The following is a 22,547-nucleotide window of genomic DNA, read 5'->3' as shown; positions in this document are numbered from 1 at the left end:
ACTGTTTCATTTTGTGCCAAGGATATGAACACAAGTCTTACTGCATGCATACGGGGACCAGACAGCAAACATTGGGTACTCTGGCAACCCTTCTTAATGCAGCACCCCCTACAGGATAGGTGGGGCATGTGTTCATGAGAATTCTCTAGGGTTATCACTATCGATTTTTTTATATTATTGAGTAATTTACCAATGAATCTGACAATTCATCAAGTAATCATTTATGTATGGTATATAATATAAACACTGCAATTGGCGCAAAGCAGGAACCAACCAGCCATTGCAGGCTGCACACTCAGTCAGATATACAGTCAGTTTAGGGACTCCGGTTCACTTACACAGTATGTTTTTGGACAGTAGAAGGAAACCGTAGGATCCACCGAAAAGCCACACGGACACAGGGCAAACATGCAAACTACACGCACACAAAGTGGCGGTGTGTGGAGAGGGCACTACCACTGTCCCGACCTTGACAAGCTTACATAGGATGACCAGATAATCCAATCAAAGCAGTCAAAGCACTAGAAGAAGTGAGCTGCTTGCAGTTTTATCCATTTAATAAACAAAAAGAGGTTAAGTGATTCCCTCAGGAAGCCCTCCTGCTATTTGAACCTATAACCTTTGGCATTCGACAGTGGTGTGCTGGTGCCGAAGCAAATGAACAGGCGTTTGTCACAGACCCAACAGGTGTGGAAGTCTTATGCTGTAGAATGACACCTCTTCTCTCTGTCCTGTTATCTCAGACAAGCCCAGCCCATGTACTCCATCCCCCCAGGAGGGTTCCGTCACCCCTACCCCGCCTTGGCCATGAATGCATCCGTTTCCAGGTGAGCCAGAGTAATAGCACCACGTTACACAAGGACCTGACAGAGCGGCTTGGTTTTGTTATCCAGATGTTCTTTTTGGGGACTTACTGAGGACCTGAGGAGGAGCTCTCAGTTTGGGTGGTATGAAAGGGTAGAAAACTTCACCTAAACATTCGAGACAAAGGGTTTGATAGAACACCGCTAATCGGACTTTCCGGTAGTGATCTGGCACATGAGAACCATCGTCAGTTTTGTCTGTGACATTTGGCTCTAAAAAGTATCTGAAATTTTAAATACAACTGTTTTGAAAGTACGCAAATTTTCTGAGAAAACCCAGTGGTTTCTGCAACTTTCAACCAGACACAAGCAGATCCTTGGAGCAAAGTACCTCTTCATGGATGCTTCAAGCAGGCGCCTCCCTTGACTTGTACCAGTAACTCTTGTGTGTTGAGTCCATGTCACCAACCCTTGGTGGTCTCTGTTCTCCCAGCCTAGTGTCCAGTCGCTTCCCCGCACACGTGGTGCCCCACCCAGCACATGGCCTGCATCAGACAGGCATTCCTCACCCTGCCATAGTGTCGCCGGTCATCAAACAGGAGCCTGGCATGGACAGAGTCAGCCCCACTGCACACTCGTAAGCACTGCCTCCTCTTCTCACACATTTCTTCTCAATTCGCTTTTATGAGTTGAGTCTTGGGTTAGATGCGAACTAAAGGGCATGTTTGTGGTGGCGCACTGACAGTTCCCATGCTGAATGTGTGCAGGAAGTCGCCGGGGACAGTTAAGAAGGAGGAGGAGAAGAAGCTGCACATCAAGAAGCCGCTGAATGCCTTCATGCTCTACATGAAGGAGATGAGGGCCAAGGTGGTGGCCGAATGCACGCTGAAGGAGAGTGCCGCCATCAACCAGATCCTCGGCAGGAGGGTGGGTGTCTTCCTCTCTGCCAGATTGTCTTTCTCTCCATCCTCCTCCATCTGTGACTCCGCCTCTAACGGCTCCGCTGTGCTTTACCTCAGTGGCACTCTCTTTCGAGGGAAGAGCAGGCCAAATACTACGAGCTGGCTAGGAAGGAGAGGCAGCTGCACTCGCAGCTTTACCCAGGCTGGTCTGCGCGGGACAACTATGTGAGTATTACCAGCGTGAGATTTTCACCACCACCACTAGGGGGTGCCATGACCGAGGGACTGGCTTAGACGGTCTTTGTCGTGGCGATGATCCAGCATGACCCGTGTTCTCTGTCTGAACACACAGGGAAAGCGGAAGAAGAGGAAGCGAGACGGCAAGCAGGGGGACTGCGCGCCAGGCGGTAGGTCGAAGTTGCAAGCGCCGCGGTTTGGCTGTGGGCCCATCAGAGGGCGCAGGGCTGTTCCTTCCCCTGTGCAATGCAGGTCATGCAAATGAGTGTCGTCTTGTTTCCACAGACGGTTTCCTGTGTCAGACTAAGAAGCCCTGCATTCCATATCGCCCCCCAGAGAAAGTGTGTGACAGTCCTTCCTCATCCCATGGCAGCATGCTGGACTCTCCTGCCACACCTTCAGCTGCCCTGGCCTCGCCCGCCGCTCCGGCTGCCACCCATTCTGAGCAGGCACAGCCCCTGTCCCTGACCACCAAGCCCGAGGGTCGGGCACCACCCCGCTTTCCCCCACCAGGCAAAGTCTCTGCACCCACCATTAAATCAAGCCCTACTTCCTCAACTTCAGGCTCCACCTCTTCCCAGTCCAGCATCCCTCCCCATATAAGCTCTGCAGGCAGCCAGGCCACACCCCTTTTGTCTCGGCCAATCCCCTACAGCTCTCTGTCTCCCTCCATATTGTCACCACCTGCCCCTATCCACAAACTGACCCTGCATTCCCATCATGCCTTACTTCAATCTCAACCCCTGTCTTTGGTTACAAAGTCAACTAACTAAAACTGATTTTTTTAATGCTGAAAATGGATTTGTACTTTTATAGATACTAGACCAAGTTTTTATAAAGGAAAAAAAAGTTGAAAAGAAGAAAATATTTGGTCAATATTTGACTACTACCTTTTTTGACTATATCTATGATACTGTTGTATTTTTTGTAAAGTTTATTGCTAAACTGTTTCTCCAATGTGCTCCTTGTATAAAAGAAAATGTATCAAGAATCCTTCCCCCTTAGTTCAAATGTCATTAATATTACATTACAGTTGTTGTTCTTGGAAACTGCTCCTCCCACTTGATATGTATGAGTTATTCTTAAAAATGATAAATAAACTTTGGAACTCTTTCTTACAATTTTTTTTTGTGAATTATTCAGTATACTGCCTGTGTGAGGCTGGATGACCTGACTGAACCTTTCTGAATATATATATTAACAGCTGAACAAATATAGAATAATGGCTGTCACACAAAATACTGATGAGTTAATTGATTTCCCGTTGCCATTTACCCAAAGCAAATGATGTAGTGTAATACTACTTATCCGAATTTTACATGTTAATGCAATGACCCAGTGTGTTTGTGTGTTTATTTTGGGTATGGAAATGGCCTGTAAGATGCCCTGTACCGCCTAGGATGGATTTCAGGTTGGGTAAGTGGCTTTGGGGTGGATGCATGGATGGATTTTTGGATGTTTAATGCACGCTATAGTATAGCACATTTTCCTGTCCGCGGCCTCCATAGTCCATAATTTAGCTAGTGGACATGGTACCTATGCTGCGTTAACAGGATTTGCTTCTCTATCCATCCAGCCACCAGCTATACCTGCTTTGTACCAGCTCAATTTTAATATGGAGCTATAGGCTGTGTATGAGAAAATAAAATGTTAGCATTTATTTTTTTTTTCTACTGACAAGAAAGCAGACATTTGCTCCTTCGTAGATGGTCCAGTCCCTGGGTGGCCGCAGAAGCAGGTCAGAAATATCCAGTGATGCCCAAACTTGCCATCTTTCATGGCTGCTTTATGTATCCTGGCATGCAGTAATGGTATTAATTCATTTGGCACTAACAAGTGTTGGCCTCAAGAGGCCTCATTAGGCGATTTGATCAGCGGAAGAAGAGCATCACCCCACTAGGGACAGGAGTGTGTATTCAATTCTAGAGCAAAGAGATAATGAGTTAAGTTCCCGTAAATAAACAGCAGGGTGAGATAATTATGGGTCTGAGTTTAGCTACATGTACATGGTCTCACTCTTAATCGCATATTTTGGGAGGAGAGGTTGCCGAACAGTCTTGATAATACTTGATGATGGACTGTATTTTGATTGAAGCAGATGTTCTCATGGGTGATATATTTCCATCTTGCTTTTGCCAAAACCACTAATACATCACGCAAGCATTTACCTCAAGCCACGATAAACACTCGCTTCAGTGTCTCACCATCTACAGGGAAACGCATGGAAGCAGCACAACTTACTCTGGTCAGCAGCTGTGCTGTTTGGTGAAAACCTAGATAGCACAAAGAAGATGGATGGATGGATGGATGGATGGGTGTTGACCTCCACAGTAACTATAACGGTATGAACAGTCTTTCTCTGTGGAACTTGGGTACGTGAGGGTATTACAAGATGACCAGTTTCACCAGGGTTGATGTAGTCTTCAAGCAGCAGTATATTTGCATTTATTTATCTGATGCTTTTATCCAAACTGCCATATAACTGAGATGCAGCGTCAGCCAGTTCATGGAGTAATTGGGGTTAAGGGCTTTGCTCAAGGGCCTAATGGTGAAAACACTGTGCTGACCCTGAGATTTGAAGAGGCATCTGATGCAAATAACTTCAGATCTGTGACATTTGTAGCACTGATGCATCTGTTCTGGAACTCTCTCCTACTCGGTCCCTATATCCCACTTCTCAGGAGAATCCTATTTGCGACTTCAAAGCACTCCCTGCTGAGAAAACCTTCCCTTTAAAACACAAATGAAATGTTTTGCTTTAAAAGTGTTTATTTCATACACAAAGGAGGGAGGTTAATTACACCAAATAAAAAGGGTGTTCAGTCAAGGTCCTTGTTCCTAATCACCTTTCAGAATCACCATGTCCATCAGCTGTAGTTTAGTCTAGGCTATGCAGCTCACAGTCCTCCAGGCCCGAGCCCTGCTGATTTCCCAGCCTTCCTTCACCTGTGAGCCAGGTGTGAAGCCTCTGATAGCCTCTGTTAGCCAATCAGAATAAGTAATTATTAAACGACCTGGGAGAACTGAAAACACGGACTGGATTTAGGATCGAGGACCAGAGTTTAACGGCCCTGCCTTAGGGTAATTGAGGGTTAAGGGCCTTGTTCGAAGGGCTTAACAGTGACAATCACCATGCACAAAAGTTAAAAAAAACAAAACAAACAAAATAGCACCCTTAAAGAGTGGCACTTCACATTTTACAGGCAAACGAATACTAAGGCATCCCCAAGCACGTGCCTCTGCTTAACCTTGTATCAAGCAGAAGACAGAACCAGTATGCAGAATTCACATCTATTTTTCACAACCACTTATCCATTGAAGGTCCAACCCCTGCTTTAAGAACTTCGAATTACATGATTGGGGATCACCCTACCCTACTAGGGATGCAAAGGGTGGACCCAGTGGTGGGAATCAAACCCACAATCCAGGAGCTGGGAGGATGCAGTGCTCTGAATTACAGCACCATCCAGTGAGATTAGTCAAAAATCGTGTGTTTGGCTTTATTGGGTAGGAATGCCTGTGATTGGATGGAAGTGCTTCGGATTGTATTGCTGGCAGAACGATATCAACACTGGGCCCTTAAGCGAGGCCCTTAGCCCCAGCTGCTCTCTGATCCTCACTTGTACATTATTCTAGACAAAAGCATCTGGTAAATACGTAAATGTAAAAAATAAAAAAGAAATAACAGTTAGCGCAGTCAGAAATGTATTTTCCTTGTTTGACGTCAGACCGGCTGTGGTTTCCAGGAGACAGCCTCACCCAGGAGGGACAGTCCGTTCCAGGCGCGAACACTCCCCAGTGAGCTTCCAGACGTTCCTGTTCCTCCAGCTGTCCGCCAGACATGGGTGGAGTATATCTGACTCAGCAGGTGACACAGTCAGAAGGGCTGCAGAAAGATGCTCTTTTATTCCCTCTCTCTCTCTTTTTTTTTATTTCTCAACTCTTAAAATTTCTCTTCTCTACTTTAGCAGAGTTGTCTCGCCTGAATCTCACCACTAGGCTGTAAATACTTTTACTAATACTAATACTAATACAAATACTAATTCACAGGTAGCTCTGAAGAAGGCAAAGCTGCAGGTCCAACAGCCTTACCCAACAGAGCCTCCCCTGCAAACTGCCCAAGCAATCATGCAGCTGGAAAGCACTTCATCGCTGCTAATACAAATCATTCTCTACCACGAGAGTGTGATCTGGGTATGGACAGTTGGGATCTGTCCCCAGCAATATTGTGACAGTGCCAAATCGTTCCTACGCAGTATTTTTTTGTATTTCCATACTTTTATCATAATAAAATCCTCAGACTTGAATTAAAGACAAATGGCTTCCTTTAGCTGGATGTGTTCCAGTACCGTTTCTTTTCCTTCCTCGTCTGTCTCATTAGCTCATTATTGCCCTCTTTAAAGTCTGCAGTGGAGATAAGGGATATAGTAATAACTGGGGTCATGCAGCCAGCTGAGACGAGAGTGCAGTGAGTAACTGGCAGCGTCGTTTGTTCATTATAAGAGCACACCGCGTGAATGTCAGGTGGCTGTCCGGTGGCACAGTTTTAGTGGTTAACTTCTTCAGACAGCACCGTGTACTATGCCCACGATGACAAGTACGCTTACATTCGGTTTACATTTAACGTTCACTTAGCAATTGTTCCCCAAAATGTGATAAAAACCTGTTATTTTTAAATCGTGGGGACCATTCTTAGGTCTCCAGAAAGATCTGTGACTCCAATCGAAAAACTAAAAATACCAAAAGTCTCGTATTTTGTTTGGATACTTGTGGTTAAGGTTAGGGCTGGGTGGGGGTTAAGGTTAGGGTTAGGTTGGGGTTAAGGTTAGGGCTGGGTGGGGGTTAAGGTTAGGACTGGGTGGGGGTTAAGGTTAGGGTTAGGTAGGGGTTAAGGTTAGGGCTGGGTGGGGGTTAAGGTTAGGACTGGGTGGGGGTTAAGGTTAGGGCTGGGTGGGGGTTAAGGTCATCATGTTGGGATTTTCCCCATGGACAAAGAAAGATAAGATTACAAGCCTGTGTGGGGGCCTGTCAAATATGTTATTTTGATATTGTGGGGGCAATTTTTTCAGTCCCCAGACAAAGGGAAATTTAATTTTGTGTGCCTGGGTTTAGGGAGGTGGGGTGTTGACTGATTTAGTCCCTACTAATGTTGAAACAACCTACGCCCTTGCTCTGCAATATCAGTAAGTCACATTTATGTCAACTTTGCTCTGCTGAAGTGCTTATCATTTAAAATTACAGCCCACATCCGGGTACAGACTGTCTGCTAGTCTCATTCATTAAGACAGCTGGTGTGCATCAGAATGCAAATAAGCAGTAGGATCTTTCATGCAGTGTTAGAGGGTAGTAAACATGGATTCGTTTCCGCCTCCGCTGTTGTTATGAAGCATTGCTATTCGCTTATATCTGTACATCATTCTGCCTCAGTAGCGAGCAATGCGACCAGGGCATGCCGCTAACGTCACGCAACGAAAGGCTTCTCTACTTTCGATTATGTATTACACAGCTGATTGTTCTAGTTATGCCTATTTCGTCACTCAGGACAAACCGTTTTGAAACCTGTTCACACTTCCGATCGTCTCAAAACCGCACTGGTTTCAAATCGGGTCTGCAGCTCCATTTTGAAAAGCCATGTGATCAGCTTCCTGACTCGTTCTTAGGCTGGCAAAATAGACAAGACCAACTTTCTCTGGATGTTTGTTACCGAGTTTTTCAGCATTTTTGGGGTTTTTTTGCGTGTTTTTACGGTTGGGTTCAGAGATATTTGATGTACAAAGATATACTGTATAGTAGGGATGGCAATTTCGAAACAGCACCCTCAATATCAGATTGTACCAAAAGAAGCCATCTGATCCTATAGTATTATTTTTCTTCAAACACAAATGTAATAACGTATAGTACGTTTTAGGGCTGTTACTATTACTTGATAAAACTATATTACTCAATTATAAAAATATATATTAAAATTTGCCGTCTTGATTCCTTGGCAATATCACGGATGGAAAGACAGCGGACGTGCGTCCAAATAAAGAGAGAGAAAGTCTGAATTGTGAGGGAGCATCACAGAACATCACAGAACTTAAGTATCAAACAGCAGCCTGCAATGAAACAATATCTTAAAAGAAAACAACCACAGACTCGATAATGCGAGGCGAACCATAGTCAGAACCAGCATACAGAATTCACATCTATTTTTCACAACCACTTATCCATTGCAAACCCGGGGCCTGCTTTAAGAACCTCAAGCTGCATGTTTGGATCAGACCAGATCAGAGGTTCACTTCCATTTTACTCACTCAAAGACTTGGGCAGCTGTACCACATTGCTTGCCCTCTGTCACCTTTCATTAACATTTACCACACCTGTTGTCCTGTCTTGCGATTAAAATGGCCCACACCACATTTCTACCCTACATGTACTCATCAACACAACGAATTTGATACCAATTATTACATCAAAAAGCTACCCACAGCTACCATAGTTGGTACCTAATGTACTCCACCCACTAACAATAGTCAGATGTGGAAAGCGAAAGGCAACATCTACCACAGCCACTTGATCAAAACTGGAAATTCATATCAGACTTACAAACAGGACGCAGGTTCACACAGAAAGAAAATGTTTATTGAGTCTAGTTCCAAACTTTTTGAATACAGTGAAGCTATAATCATGTCCATTTATAAGCAGGGAGGGAACCACTGTTGTGTCTTTATTGGTCCATCCAAGCCTGCATATTGTCCATTGGTCCAATCATGCATATAATGAAGTCTGAAAGCTTTTCAGAATATACAAATGAAACACATAAATAACGGTAGATTTCCACTGCATATGCAAAATGCATTTTCTAAAGTTCCAAGATTGTTAGCACCAAGAGTTCTTGTTCCTTCAGCTGCACCTAGGTCCGCAGTCCCACTCAACTGCTATATCGTAAACTGGCCCTCCTGGCCTCATCTACTGGCTCATCAGGCAAATACTGATGGATGCCCCATAGTCCTGTCTCTCTCAGGGAGAACGGGAAGGTTTGGCGGGTAAGGCGGGATACGAAGCAGGGCATCTCCTTCTTCCCAGCCAGCTGAGGCCCCCGGGCCTCGAACCCATATGCCACTCGGTAGTTGAGCCGTGTCAGCAGCTGTGTAACCTCCAGATCCTGTCCTCCTTCCATCTCCAGAAGGTCACAGAGGGTCTGGAGGAACACTGATCCCAGTGGGTGCATGAAGGCAGAGTAACCTGAAGAGGGGAAGAGAGGCCCACAGTTACTGACAGATGAAGGCTGCCAGCTCACAAAAGGATACAAACCCACACAATGTGTGGTCTCTAACATTTAAGAGGTTTATTTCACCCAGTCAGGTCCCAGTCAGGTCCCAGTCAGACTAAAATGTGCTCCCAGTAGTACTTGTATCCAACGACTGAACTTTGACTCCTGTTCTAGTCCAAGTCAATGTTCATCATAATTATATCCTTTGAAAACAACAAGTCATAAAGTCATGTGACTAAGATAAAGCTATCTTGTGATTACTGCATTTGGCAGGAGAGAAACCTACCTGGGGATGTGGCAAACACCACTGCTGAGTCCACAGGGATGGAGAGAAGATGTGAAAAACTGTCCTCTTTGTCCTCTTCTGCTGAGTCTGTCTCTACCCCAGGGTCCAAATCAACCCCACGGCAAGCCTGAGTACAAGAGAAAAATGGAGACCGGAATGCAACATACAGGATCCTGTACCAAATGAGGAGTCAGTGACTAGAAATTCCACGGCTAGAGATCTTGGCTAAATGTACTAGCAGTTGTCTCAGCAGCAGCATCAACAACTGTATGTTGGAGAATGCAGTGAGAAGTTTTGCAGAAGTGCTATAGGAATACAATCGAGAAGCGTCAGATTATGCTTCTGGCAAGTGATGTGGGAGCTTCCTCGGTGTTCACAGCCACCAAAAAGATCAAGTGTGCTTAAAGAAGCATTTTCCTCTCTTGTTATGTTAAACAAGTGTTTAAGTGCACTACAATGGATCACTCAAGAGACAAGAGACTGGTTCTCAAGCTTCTTGTCTACAAAATGCCCCAAAAAGAAAGGAAAAAAAAAAAAAAAAAAAAAAAAACCCACTGTTCAAGAATCATGACCCCTTTCATTATGATGAATGTCACTGAACAAAGCATCCCTGGGGGTAAATTTGCTAATGGATTGCTAAGGATGACGTTTGTGTGCAGAGCAGGAGGTGTTTGGTATTATTTATTCCGTATCGGGGAGGAGCTCACCTGCACAAAGAACAGCTTGGTCTTTCCATCCATGGCAGGGTTGCTGAAACAGCTAAAGATCTGTGCGAGCTTCACGGCCTCGCCGTCCACCCCAAACACCAGCCCCTCCTCTCCATGGCTGGAGATCACCCCCACAAAGCAGTCCTCCACAGACTCTTTGCTGGCTAAGTGAGGAAGTTGGACAGGAGGCGAGTCAGTTTTAAGAATGTTCAGTGTCTCAGCACCTTAGAAAGTGTTGGTGTTAAATGCTACAGTACTGAAAGGGTTTCCTTCAAGAGTCTGGCAAACATACCCATAAAACCCGGGTCTTTAAATATACAGAACTATACAATAAAGATTTAATATAAATACCACTTCTTACATTAACACCCATAACACTTCCTTGCCACTGTCGCCTCAGGCTTGCTTGATGGGGTTCTGGCCGGTTAAACATAAAGTGCTATGTGACAATGACTGTTGTTAAAAGTGCTATATAAACTGAATTCAATTCAACTAGGTATATGAGCATTTGGAGATTTGGTTTCTCCCAGAGGAACAATATCTTTTTCCCCAGAGCTGAACTTCCTTATGGTTCATTTCACACAGGTGAAGTCATGTGATTTCTTCAAACTCTCACTGTCTTTACGCATCAGAAATCAAGAATCGAAAACCAACTTGCTGCCAAAACTAACCTTAGAGCCTTGCAAGTCATATCACGGATTAAACAGCTCATTATATTATTACATTGTGGAGACAGATCTCTGCTTAGATAAGCCATTATTCTCAACTCTGCCCCCCCTAAGTTCTGAAAGCATATTTTCATTAAATTATTTCAAAGAGTAACAGCACGTCCTCAATTTTTTTTTTGTATATCTAATGTGGCATTTGAGACATTAGAGAACTTAAACATTTGTGACTTCAAAATAAGAAAAAATACTTATTGTTACCAACTTTAAACATATCTCACGCAAAAACTTTTGGGTGGACAGTTTTAATACTTCGCACAATTTTATTACTAAAATAGACAATTTTTATAGATATGTTTAATGAAAATGCATGACATGACTGGCAAAGCTCTTGGTGAGTTTGTGAGGAATGACCCAGCTGCATTTCACACTTGAAACTGAAAGTGAAAGTTAATTCGAAATCTGAGTTAACGGTTAGTGACCACACATGATGACAGGGTCACATCCCAGACTACTGTGGTTCATTTGAATATTCAGCTGTTTTATTACATGGGCATAAGAAACCTGGGTTAAGGAATAGGGTTGATCTTACAGCAGGAGATTTAAATTACATACAAGGGGAGAGGGGGAGAGATAATAAATGTGGAATACAAGGGAATTTGAGTTTTAAAACACAAAATGAAATCATACACTATAGTGAGTCCTTAAGCGAATTCTTTGTGACAAGTTTGAAAGGACTCTTACCAGTAGCTGTTGCTAAAATTTTGAAAATATTTTTATTTAAAATAGTTATATTTAAAAATCAATATTTGTAACCCTGTATATGAACCACTTGAATGATAGGAGCAGATTTTAATATCACAATGCCAGGTAAAAAAAAATCATTTAGGGTCTCTTGGTCTTCTAAAGGTACCTATGAAGTAAATATTTAGTATTTCACCGAGGTCTCCGTCTGGACATACACTATTACTGAAAGGTTTTTGCAGACGCCGAGATTTTCTACATTTGCATGTTACTCACTTAACATTTACCAAAAATACACGCAGTATTCTTTGCCAACAAATAAATTTACAGTATGTTCACCATCTAAGTACCTTTATTAGCAAGAAAATGGCATATTTTTGAATCAAAATAACCTCCTCTAGCTGTTATAAACAGCAGAGAAAATGAGGCTACAAGGGACATTAAATGCTGCTCTGTTTTACGGGATTAAACAGTTAACTATTGCATTTGGACATCCTAGAATCTGACTATGCCATCACCACACAACCACTTAAAAGGATGTCAGACATGCACTGTTACATACTCTTTCCATGCTATGAACATTTTACATGATTCATCACATCCTGGTCACTATCTCTTTCAGCTTTTGCCATCAGGCAAGGGATACAGAACAATGAAAATCAGGACAAACTGCCTAAAAAAAGCAATCACAGCCTTAAACTGAAAATAGAATCGATAATTTATATACAAGTGCAATTTGTATATTTTTAATATATTCTTTTATTACTCTTATGCCTCGCATTGAGTCGACTGCATAATTTCGTTGTCAAGTGACGATGACAATAAAGATTTATCTTATAAAGGAAACTTGTTTTATTTGACATATTTTCATTTACTGTTGTTCACTCAATTTCCAATGCTTAAAAATTTTTGAATAGACTGTTTTCCATTTATTTTATAAAGCAGTAAAAACCAGTGGTGTGCAAGAACTCTTGACTGGTAGTTCACAAACGATATACTACATGGAAGTCATGCTAGAAGGATATTATACAAGATACAATATCACGTTTCAGGACTGACACAGCAGTTAGACCTTTAAAAAAGGGTTATGACTGAGCGTCACAAGTGAAATCCGACCACACACCTGCCTGAAAGACCTCGTAAGTTTCCTCCGCGCTGAGGTCCTCGTACACGTCCACTTGGAAGCCCAGTTTGTACAAGATTCTGTGGAGCCTTTTTGCGTCTCTTTTGGCTCCGCGCCTTTTCGCCAGTCGTACCCCGGGATAGAAGTCCGTCACCGAGACCAAAATCGCCCGGTTTCCTCTCGGTGTCTGTTTAAGACAAGAAAACATCGTCGAGATAGAAATGAAATTGCAGGTGCTGAGGCGAATTGTCAGGATCCAGAACAAAAAAAAAATCTCAGGAACTGCGCGAGATTTACTCTGAGGCCATTTATATAATCAAATTATCTGAACACGTGTTTTGAACATTACGAAATACGTGACCATTTACCTGCACACACCCTGTTATTTCCAAGGGCTCGGTTTCTTTTCCTTAGTGTACATACAGTAAAGACAATGTATTTATCTGGATCTTTTTACGTCACATTTCTTTTTAACGAAATTCTTTTTTTCTGCCAGAGGTATTGCGGTGTTATAAAAAGATATTCTACCCAATGATTTAAGAGGCAAGTACACAGAAATTGTGTATAATTGAGAATATAAATATCTAAATATAAAATGTTATTTTGAAACTTAACTTCACAGAACAAACTTATTTTATTTAAATGCGTTTGAACCCTACCCTACGTTAAATCGACTTGGTGTTCCTTATATTTTATTTCCTATAATTGCTTGGGATTTCTGGATCACGTGACTGCCTGACAGCTCAATTGCTTGAAGGAAGCAGCTTTAACTGTAAGAATTACTGGACGTGCTTTACTCTCCACAACGATGTAGTATCATTTGTCATCACCCGTCATGACAAGATCTGAGTCATCCATCGATTTCAGTCGTGCATGTCTTGCCGATATGAGTCAACCGAGTTATACCGAAGTTACGTGCGGGGTTGCTCGTTTTATCTGGCTGGAGAGAGATTTTCAATACGATACAAGTCTGCACGCATGTACACATATGTAACGGTTTTATTAGCGTGTGAATAGTCTGCATGGCAGGGCTGTACGTCCCTGCTCCTGGAGAGTTACCATATTGCAGAGTTTAGGGGGCTGATTATCTGTATCAGGTGTGTTAAATTAGGGCTGCACTTAAAATTCTGCAAAATGGCAGCTCTTCAGGAGCAGGACTGGACAGCCCTACTGTGGGGTTTGGGAACTATCCCATCGATTTTTGATGCATCTAATCTTAGGTTTATAGCGGAATTATATAGATTTGCTGTAGTATTACGTGCGTGCGCGTCACGCCCTGATGAAACCATTCAAGAAATAGTGCCAAACATGCATAAATTTGCATAAAATGGCTAACTACCTTTTTCTGTATTGGCACTGGAAAAGCCCTTCAAATGTATTGGATATAAATGGTTTCTTGTATTTGCCTTGGTTTTAGTTAGTTTGCAGTCTTAGTTATTTTTCGTTGCTTATGTAGTTCACGTTCAACGCTGGCGCATGCGCAACTCTCATCCACGGTTGACTCGCTGATCAGATGCTGTCTGTCACCCGAGTTATGCTGCGTCCCATTTGAACTTAAAATTTCAACTGGAACACCGCCTGAAATTGGATTTTTTTTTTTACTTTACAGAACAATTATAAAAGCAATATTCATATACACCCAGAGATAATACACGACACATAAAGCAGCTCATACAACATGATAATATTCACAAAGGACTTTTTGAAACAATATCATTATTACAATTGCTTTTCTGTCTTTAGAAAATTTATTTAGATTCGTTAGGTCTACTTTGAAAACCTACTATGTTTATCGGAGTAACTTGTCGGATTGAAGATAGTCTGGGTAAAATGTAAGTGAACGAACATAAAGCCCATTTAAACTGTGATACCTTAAATCCGACAAGTTACCCCGATAAGCCAGTAGCCCCGCTTTGTAGTACAGGCTACTGGACTGTTTCAGAATGCAGAATTTCTTGCTTAGCCGGATAACTTGTCGGATTTAAAGTTGTCCGGACTAAATGTAAGTGAACAATGATGAAGGTCATTTAAACTGGGGTACCTTAAATCCGACTTTTAAACTTAAAAGTTTTATCCAGCTAAGCTAAAAACACCTTGCTTTTTGAAGCAGGTCTCCGGTAGAGCTTAACGCATTTCCGCTCTGCTAGAGTAACTCGGGTGTGACGTCATCCGTGGCTCCGGCTTCCGAGGTTCCCAGTCCAGCCACATCATGGCTACTTCCGCTTCCGGGTCTCTCCCCCTCTACCCTACCGGCTTCGTAAGCGTTTAGTTTGTAGTTTATAACCTGTTATTATCGGTCCACGTTTGTGACTGGATAGTGCAGTTATGGATGTGAGCGGCGCAAGACGGGGAGCATTTTGATATGTCTCCAAAGTACCGAAAGTCCGTCTATTGAGGCGACGCACCCGGTCAGCGTTCGTCTCAGGGTGCCGTTTCGGTCTTGCCGACTTCCCCGCGTTTACCGGGTCACGACGAAGGCCGACCAAACCTATCCGGACTTATCAGGTACGGGGTTACTGTGGTGGTCAGAAAGCCGCAGCGGGGCGCGATTCGCTGGGCCGGAGCACCAGGCCGCTTCCAGGTTACTTTGGACTTTGCTTTAGTCATTTTTCTGGAAACAGATCGTCCTGTCCAGGTTGGAATTTTTAAAAAGTGTGGATAGAAATGGCTTACAAGAAGAAAAGGGGTATTCCGGACAGGTAAGCACCGTAGACAAGCAAGTAAAGCACATTCAACCATATTTGTAATGCGTTTCGAGGGCAACCCGTTTGTACTCATCAGTTTTATGAGCCCTTATCCAAGCTCTAAAAATTAACAGCATGTCCAGTCGGCATGAGAGCATCAGTCCACCTTTTAGTTTGCGTTTTTTATTTACTGTCGGTGGTTTTCAAATGGATGAATCTGGAGTGTGTGTGTCTGTTTTGAATTATAGGTGGACTGACTACCAGGCACTGGGGAAACGGATCCCTGGGACACGATTCATCGCCTTCAAGGTTCCCCTGCAGCAGGTAATTCGGCAAGACGGCATTGACCCTTTTGGGAGAAATAAGTGCAAATCAAGCAAATGCCTTTCGGATTTCACTTTTACTTTTATGAGAAGTCCACCAAACGCTTAAGTTTGTACTTTGGGCTGTTTTTGTGGGGGAAATAATTTACGGACGAGTAAGATTACCATGTATTTTCAGTGAACTTTTTTTGTTTTATGTTCAGAGCCTCATAACTCCGCTCCTTAATACAGAGCTGGGCATATTGTCCTCAAGGGGCCTGTGTGTGTGCAGGTTTTGGGGAAGACTTAAGTCAGCTGTTCGAACCCAGATGTGAGAACTTTTCAGCAATTAGTCCTCTAATTAGTAATCTATTGTATTTTTGAGACTTAAAAACAGCATTTTTTTTATAAACTTGTACAGTTTTGGGGTGCTTACCTCATGAAGGTGGTCGAGTTAAAGCTCTACATTTTCCATGTACAAGCACTACACGTGAATGCATTTCATATATAAAATCGCTTGGTTACACTTTTATTTAAATAACCAAAATGAGTAAAAATGTGCAGCTTGTGGGATGAACCTTGACCTTGGAAAAAAAACAACTTGGGGGTGCCGCTTTAGCGTGCGCTCTACCAGCTCAGTCCACTTCGACCTCTCCTTCGGCATTATCAATGTCTTCCTTATTTATTAGAAAGTTACAGTCACGTGATTGAAAGTAACACGATAAAATGCATGCCATTGGAATGTACCTTTGCGCCATCTAGTGGTAGAGCGCAAAAGTCACTAGAGCACAAGCTGTATGAGTATCGACTCCAGCAAAAGTTTAATTGGTACTTATTAGTTTTGCATTGACCATGTAAGTTTAGTATGCTACACCAATAATATATAGACAATCTACATTTAGCCATATATAAATGTGACCACCAGTCTGAATATCATAAACATATGAATTGCAAGTAAAATATGAGTCATAATTATACTGCCCATCTGAGTAGTATAATGTATTTCTGTATGGATGCAGATTAGGTTTGGGTGCTAATGTAATGGAAAGGTAATGGAATATATCAGTCAAGCCTAGTGGAGAAGAGGATTTTTCTTTTTTTACATATGATTCTCCAGTATGACAGGTATGATTCCAGTTAGGTGACAGTCTCCCCTGCGGCTCCATGCATGTGACGTTTGCATGTCATACCCAGTTTTTAAGTGCCGAAATGTCAGTGCCCGGTGTAGTGAAGTGCTGTATGTGTAGTGCCCAAGTGAGCCTCGATTCTTCCCTGAAATTCAATGAGGAAACTGAAAGAGACGGATATGTTAATAATGATGGATGATAGTTTGCTTTGGAAAGATGATATGAGTAATGGATGGCAATTTCGACAGTTAGCCCCTAATAACTACTCACTGCTGGTGTACACTGTGTGTGCGGGTAATTTCTTGCATTAATCTATCATGTCGATTCTTTCCGCTAGTCCCTAATAAGACTCCTGCCCGCCTCTGAGGCCTTTGGGCCTTTAGAACTGCTACGTTTGCTGGAAGAAGACAAAGAGGAACTGGGCCTCATCATTGACCTTACATTCACCACGCGATACTACAAGTCTCAGGTACAGGCAGAGAATTAGAGAATTAATCCCGTGTTGCACAGCAGTGTCAGTCTGGTTAGGGTTGCAGTGAGCCACATTGATAGTGTTCATTATCTGCTAATGTCCTCAAAATGGACATGTCCTATGTATTATTGGTCATCAATCGGCAATATACTGGATTACGTTTCCTCAAATGGTTTCCATCAAGGAAGAAAGTTAAACATCACTACTCACTACAACTGGAAAATATTTTGTTTGTTTTGGAAGCAGTATGTCTAGGTTTCATTTAATTTTCTTTATTCTTGTTTCACTTTCTGAAAATGTTTTCGTGTAGTTTTTCATTAACCCTGGTACCTGTCTTGTGTACAATGAAGGACCTCCCCTCGAGTGTGCACTACCTTAAGATCTACACTGCCGGACATGAGGTACCAAGCGACTCGGTCATCCTAAGCTTCAAACGAGCAGTGCAAGCCTTTCTTCGGGAGAATAAAAGCAATGGTATGAAGGTACCTTTAGCAGATGTGATTCTCACGGTACTTGCATGCTTTTGGTAATTCCGGTGCTTTGATGTTAACAACTTTAACTTTTGTGCCCCTCGTCCTCCAGACAGGTTGATTGGAGTTCACTGTACCCATGGACTGAACCGAACAGGTTATCTGGTTTGCAGGTACATCTACTTCTCTCTGCACCTGTTATATCTGTCTAAACTGAACCCTGATTTATTTCCACTTAAAACCAAGTGCCGACGTATCTAATAGGTCTCTCTATAACACTTCAGTGCCTGGATTGTTGTTAAATCAAGTTCACATAATACTGATTTGCAAACATTATCATCTTTTTTTTTTTGAATCCTGAAATGAAGACCCAAGATTAGGTAAATTTGTTATTAAAGAACCTGTTGGGTCACTTTTGGAGTTTTTGTGCAGTTTCTAAAAATCAGATTTTCAAGCTTGTTACCAAATGTCCTCCTATAATCTATCCTGAGTCTGTTTAGTGAGTTTATGGTCGGACGGTATGTTTTACGGCTGTTAGAGTAGAGAAGCATTTGTCCTGTTGCCTTAAGTGAAGCAGTACTTCTGTAACAGTAGGCACACATTTCATCTGTCGTTCCTTTGGAGATACATGACTGCTGTCATTACATATGGGGGGGAATCGGTTCTGTAACATCGCGATTCTTCAAGGTAGTTAGTTGTATACCTCCATGTGAATTGAAATTCAATCGTTAAATATCAGTTTAAACAGAATATTGTGATTGTTGGTCACATTTCTTACTTCTGATATTTGTCCAGTTGTACTTGGCGCATTTTAAGGGACTGACATGCATAGAGCTAAAATAAATGAATAAACATTGTCAAGAGAGAACTACCACAGCCTGCTTGGGTTCATGGTTCAGTGCGAATTCAGTACAGCAGCGAAACAATTTTGTTTGAAATTGTTTATTATTAAAACAGCAAACACCATTAGGAACGTATACCAAACAAAGGCTAACTGTCGACGCGTCTAAATAAACCTAAGTTTGCACAGTAAAAAAAAAAGTACCGTTTTGGCCTATTACATTTTTTTCTTAAATTCCATCTAAAAACTGGACTTCTGTTATATTCAAGGACTAGAATTTATATGACAATATACCGCACCGCTTGTGTTGGTTCCCCATGGCAAACGTTTTCATTTGTTCTGATCCCATCCACTGTGCACGATTGGCTGACAGTTTGACCCTGTGGTGTTATTCAGCTTACTTTGCACCACACTGCACATATCTCTGAATTGTGTAAATTAATGTTTACCATGGAATGGGTTTAGTCAGCGTGTAACCGTGAGCGTTGTGTAAATTGTTGGCTCCCCGTCTGTGCCACTGCCTGTTAAGAGAGCCATCATCTTTTATTTAAATGACCTCTCGCCACAATACATATTTTTGCAGTCCTTATAATCTGGGTTGTGTAATATTTGGGCTAACATAGTAAAATGAATTCCAAAGACTGCATCGTAACAATCATAATGAACTAAATCCTGTGTTCTCTATTACCAAATATGGCTTTGTTTATTAAATGTTTTGTTCGAGAGGATAATGGTGATTTTGGTTTTTCATTGGTTTGTATGGTCTCTAGGAGTTTGAAAATTTGGTCTAGTACATTCCCTGTTTGATGACTGTGATCAAAAATACTGTAGGTACCTCATTGACGTTGATGGGATGGACCCTGGCAAAGCTATAGAATGTAAGTGTTTAGCCTTTTTAAGATTAAGAACAGCGTTCTTGGAGTCCGCTCTGCTTCTTGACTGTGAGTCGCCTTGTTTTGTGTTTTCTCCAGTGTTCAATAGGTCCAGGGGCCACTCTATAGAGAGGGAGAATTACCTCCAGGATCTGTGTTGTGGGCCAAAAAGAAGGTAAGTGTGGGCTTCCAGGCAGAATTACATCATCCTGTCCAGTAGCTGAGTGGCGCAACCCAGTTGTGTGAGATGAAACTGCTGTCGGATAAATGTCTTGGGGATGGCAGCCTATGTGATGCTTAAAAGTTTGGCCCTGGATCTTAAGGTTGCAGGTAAGTATTTATTACATGTCTTGCAGTTATGGTGTGGTACGTTTGGTTATGCCTCGTAGTGCTGTTCATTTTTGTCAAACGAATGGATCTTCCTTTGCCGTGGTGCAGTTACGTTCAGGAACTTGGAGCACAGTGCAATATACTCACATAGAGGAATTAAGTGGGAATCCACTTTCCTTCCTCTTCTCCAGTAACCAGGGTATGGAAGACCCGGACCAGGAGCCTGTCCAGGGAAAAGCAAACCCAAGGGGAGCTTATTCACCCAGACCCTGCCCCCCAAGGGACAACGGGGAAGCAGCACTTGCCATGGGTCCCCACCATGACTACTACATGTATGGCCTGTTGTCCACCATAATTCGCAATCTGTACTGTGATGTTCCATGTCTTCTCAGCTGTAGTCCTGGTTAATGTCCTTTGACTTTTCTGTGCACTTTTAGTGCACAGTTTCGAATATACAGTAGTATTGCTTTGGGACCAGACCCCTTGTCCCTCTCCATTTTATTTTAATCATCTTTTTTCCTCCTTGCTAACTAGGCCTCCCCATCAGACTACTAGGCTGTGGGGCCACCCCAGTCCCCTTCTGCCACCGCCAGGTCCGCTACTCCCGATGCCAACTACAGAACTCTTCCACTACATGCCACATTGGGGAGGAGGGCTCCCATTCCACTCGCACAGCCCATTTCCGTACCCAGTGCTGCCCCGCTATTCGTGGTCGGGACCTGGCAGACCTTTTCCACCTCTTCCTTTGGATGAGCCGCAGAAACATCATACAACTGGCCGTACGAAGCATCGGCAGAGGAAGCGGCATTGATGGGGAGGGACCACTGACATCTCTGTGCTGAGCCTCTTCTCAATGAGTAGCTTGATTGTGGAGCTTCGCTCAAAAGGTCTGAAGGTTTTGGATTGTTCCTGAAGACCAGAGTGGAGTGGTTCTTTGAAAGGGTGTCCAACTTCCTTTGGTTGATTTTTTTTTAAAATTTTTTTTTATTATTTTTATTTTTTAGACCATTAATTGCTTAATATATTTTACTTTACCGCATGTAAAACTGGTTGTCAAATGGATTTGGATTATTTGCAGTGCCAAGTGTTATATACCTGTTTTTTACATGAATGTTGGAGTTTTGGATTTTTGGTCTTAAAGGAATGTTTGCAAAGTGCTTAATTTTTAATTGGTCATATACGATTATTTTAATGGACTTGGGCTGTTTCTCTGGAATGTATCCAAAAAATGGTTTAATCTGGTAATATGTGAATGCCTCTTATGTGTGTTTAACGGCGGGCAGGCCTTTGGACACATCTCCAGTTATCCAGTGTGTGCAGGTATAACTAAGGTTTTACTTTTTACATGGTTAACTACTCTGAAGAAGTAAGGCTTCTGCTCTTTCGTTAAGTGTAGTCTGTGACTATGGGATACTGACATATAAAACCTGCTGTTCAGTAAAGTGATCTGAATTGCCTTTGATTTTATGCCATACCTAGAGGGTAACGTGTGGGATGGTTAGGCAGGTTTAAAGAGAGCGGCCTGCAATCTAACACAATATCCAAAGGAGTAGTTTACTGGCTTGTTCTTGCAATACCTGTGAGTTCACACATAATTATATTATATGAATTGGAAAAGCAGCCTGCTGTACTCTCACAGTAAAAATAAACAGACCTCACAGCACTGCAACCAGTCCTTAAGTTCACACTTAAGAGCTATAACTCAAAGTTCAGTTCACGCAGATTAAAATGAGTTAGAGTTCACTGGCCCAGAAACGATCTTGTTAATATTTTCAGTTTTTTTTTTTTAACGAGCTGCTCTGCTCTATTATTCAGTAGAACCTCCTCCTACACATGCATTCGCAGCCCCCAGTCATTGCCACTTCCCAAAGTAAATGAATAATATACAATCACAGAGATTTTGAGTGCTGAATTTGTGAACTGTGAGGCGCGGGAGTAGCGAGACCTACTGCGATCACCACATGAGGAGCGCGAGATCACACACAAATCCACCTGACCTCTAGATGAGGGACTGAGGAGCCCCGACATAAATATACACACGTTTTAGTCAAGTCGTGGTCACGTTTTATTAATTCGAATATTCCTGTATTAAAACGTGGGACGTTTTACTACATAGCATATTTCCTAATGCGTCACTTTCATTTACGCCAAATGAAATCTGCATCTGCTGGTATAGAGAAAGATTGTTTAATTGTAAGGTTGGAATAGCGTGGCGATCCCTTCCGTATTTTACGGGATCGTCCAGTAGGCCTATTAAAAAATAAAATGCCGTGTCCTCCTTTGAACCAATACGGGATGCGATTCCCCCCTCCAGTTTTATTTTATCGTGAGGAATGTTTAGTATTTCTTCAGAATGGAAGTAGCAACCCTAGGTTGGAATGACCTACTAACACATTCTTACATTCTTAAAATTCTGATTAATCTTTTATTATTGAGAGATACGTCTGATCCCCGCACTTATATAGAATATCGAGACCCAGGGCGCTTTAATTACCGAATCAGTTTGATTCGATTGATGTCGCACCACCTTCAGGTAACAGGGGTCTAGTGGTATTTCATTCTCTAAGGCTACGGAAGTCACCATTAACCAAATAAAACCAATTTAATGTTTACTGAAGATTTAACAAGCATTTGCTGTTGGGACTATCTGTATCACTATAATCACATATAATAAAGTCACATCGGATCACGCGTTGATTTCATGTTGTGCGTAGTTCCTAATATTAT

At 42.4% G+C, this 22,547-nt stretch overlaps 3 protein-coding genes across 6 annotated transcripts in view; 2 read left to right on the top strand and 1 right to left on the bottom strand.

Annotated features, from left to right (window-relative positions):
• Nucleotides 1–3,063, top strand: part of tcf7l1a (transcription factor 7 like 1a) — a 34,917-nt gene extending 31,854 nt beyond the window's left edge. For 3 of the 4 annotated variants that reach the window (XM_049019554.1, XM_049019553.1, XM_049019556.1), the window contains 6 exons: nucleotides 744–827; nucleotides 1,297–1,440; nucleotides 1,571–1,730; nucleotides 1,823–1,930; nucleotides 2,058–2,112; nucleotides 2,228–3,063. In XM_049019554.1, the coding sequence (XP_048875511.1) occupies nucleotides 744–827; nucleotides 1,297–1,440; nucleotides 1,571–1,730; nucleotides 1,823–1,930; nucleotides 2,058–2,112; nucleotides 2,228–2,715 (1,039 nt within the window). In that variant the 3' untranslated portion in view covers nucleotides 2,716–3,063. The remainder of the gene's footprint in view (nucleotides 1–743; nucleotides 828–1,296; nucleotides 1,441–1,570; nucleotides 1,731–1,822; nucleotides 1,931–2,057; nucleotides 2,113–2,227) is intronic. The other variant, XM_049019555.1, reaches the window with a different exon arrangement.
• Nucleotides 3,064–8,544: 5,481 nt separating this feature from the next.
• On the bottom strand, nucleotides 8,545–13,039 carry LOC125746024 (caspase-7-like). The gene is made up of 4 exons (XM_049019558.1): nucleotides 12,723–13,039; nucleotides 10,191–10,354; nucleotides 9,484–9,610; nucleotides 8,545–9,169 (listed from the first exon to the last, which is right to left on the bottom strand). The coding sequence occupies exons 1-4, from the start codon at nucleotides 12,928–12,930 to the stop codon at nucleotides 8,856–8,858; spliced, it is 813 nt and encodes a 270-aa protein (XP_048875515.1). The 5' UTR covers nucleotides 12,931–13,039; the 3' UTR covers nucleotides 8,545–8,855.
• Nucleotides 13,040–13,893: 854 nt separating this feature from the next.
• Nucleotides 13,894–21,262, top strand: dusp11 (dual specificity phosphatase 11 (RNA/RNP complex 1-interacting)). Its single transcript, XM_049019557.1, has 9 exons — nucleotides 13,894–15,421; nucleotides 15,655–15,730; nucleotides 17,173–17,304; nucleotides 17,658–17,781; nucleotides 17,890–17,950; nucleotides 19,450–19,496; nucleotides 19,590–19,665; nucleotides 20,012–20,152; nucleotides 20,355–21,262. Exons 1-9 carry the CDS (start codon nucleotides 15,387–15,389, stop codon nucleotides 20,629–20,631), a joined length of 969 nt encoding a protein of 322 aa, XP_048875514.1. The 5' UTR covers nucleotides 13,894–15,386; the 3' UTR covers nucleotides 20,632–21,262.
• Nucleotides 21,263–22,547: the final 1,285 nt, after the last annotated feature.

This window comes from Brienomyrus brachyistius, chromosome 7 (assembly GCF_023856365.1).
Source record: "Brienomyrus brachyistius isolate T26 chromosome 7, BBRACH_0.4, whole genome shotgun sequence".
Lineage (NCBI taxonomy): Eukaryota > Metazoa > Chordata > Actinopteri > Osteoglossiformes > Mormyridae > Brienomyrus > Brienomyrus brachyistius.
Note: the sequence above shows the minus strand (reverse complement) of the source record. Positions and strands in the feature narration are given on the sequence as shown.

Coding starts and splice junctions, on each gene's coding strand:
- dusp11 (XM_049019557.1), top strand. CDS start 15,387: ATGGCTTACAAGAAGAAAAGGGGTATTCCGGACAG. Junction 17,305..17,657: donor CGCGATACTACAAGTCTCAG/GTACAGGCAGAG, acceptor TGTACAATGAAG/GACCTCCCCTCGAGTGTGCA. Junction 17,782..17,889: donor TCGGGAGAATAAAAGCAATG/GTATGAAGGTAC, acceptor CTCGTCCTCCAG/ACAGGTTGATTGGAGTTCAC.
- LOC125746024 (XM_049019558.1), bottom strand. CDS start 12,930: ATGTTTTCTTGTCTTAAACAGACACCGAGAGGAAACCGGGCGATTTTG. Junction 10,355..12,722: donor TTACGAGGTCTTTCAGGCAG/GTGTGTGGTCGG, acceptor TTCCTCACTTAG/CCAGCAAAGAGTCTGTGGAG. Junction 9,611..10,190: donor CCAAGCTGTTCTTTGTGCAG/GTGAGCTCCTCC, acceptor TCTTGTACTCAG/GCTTGCCGTGGGGTTGATTT.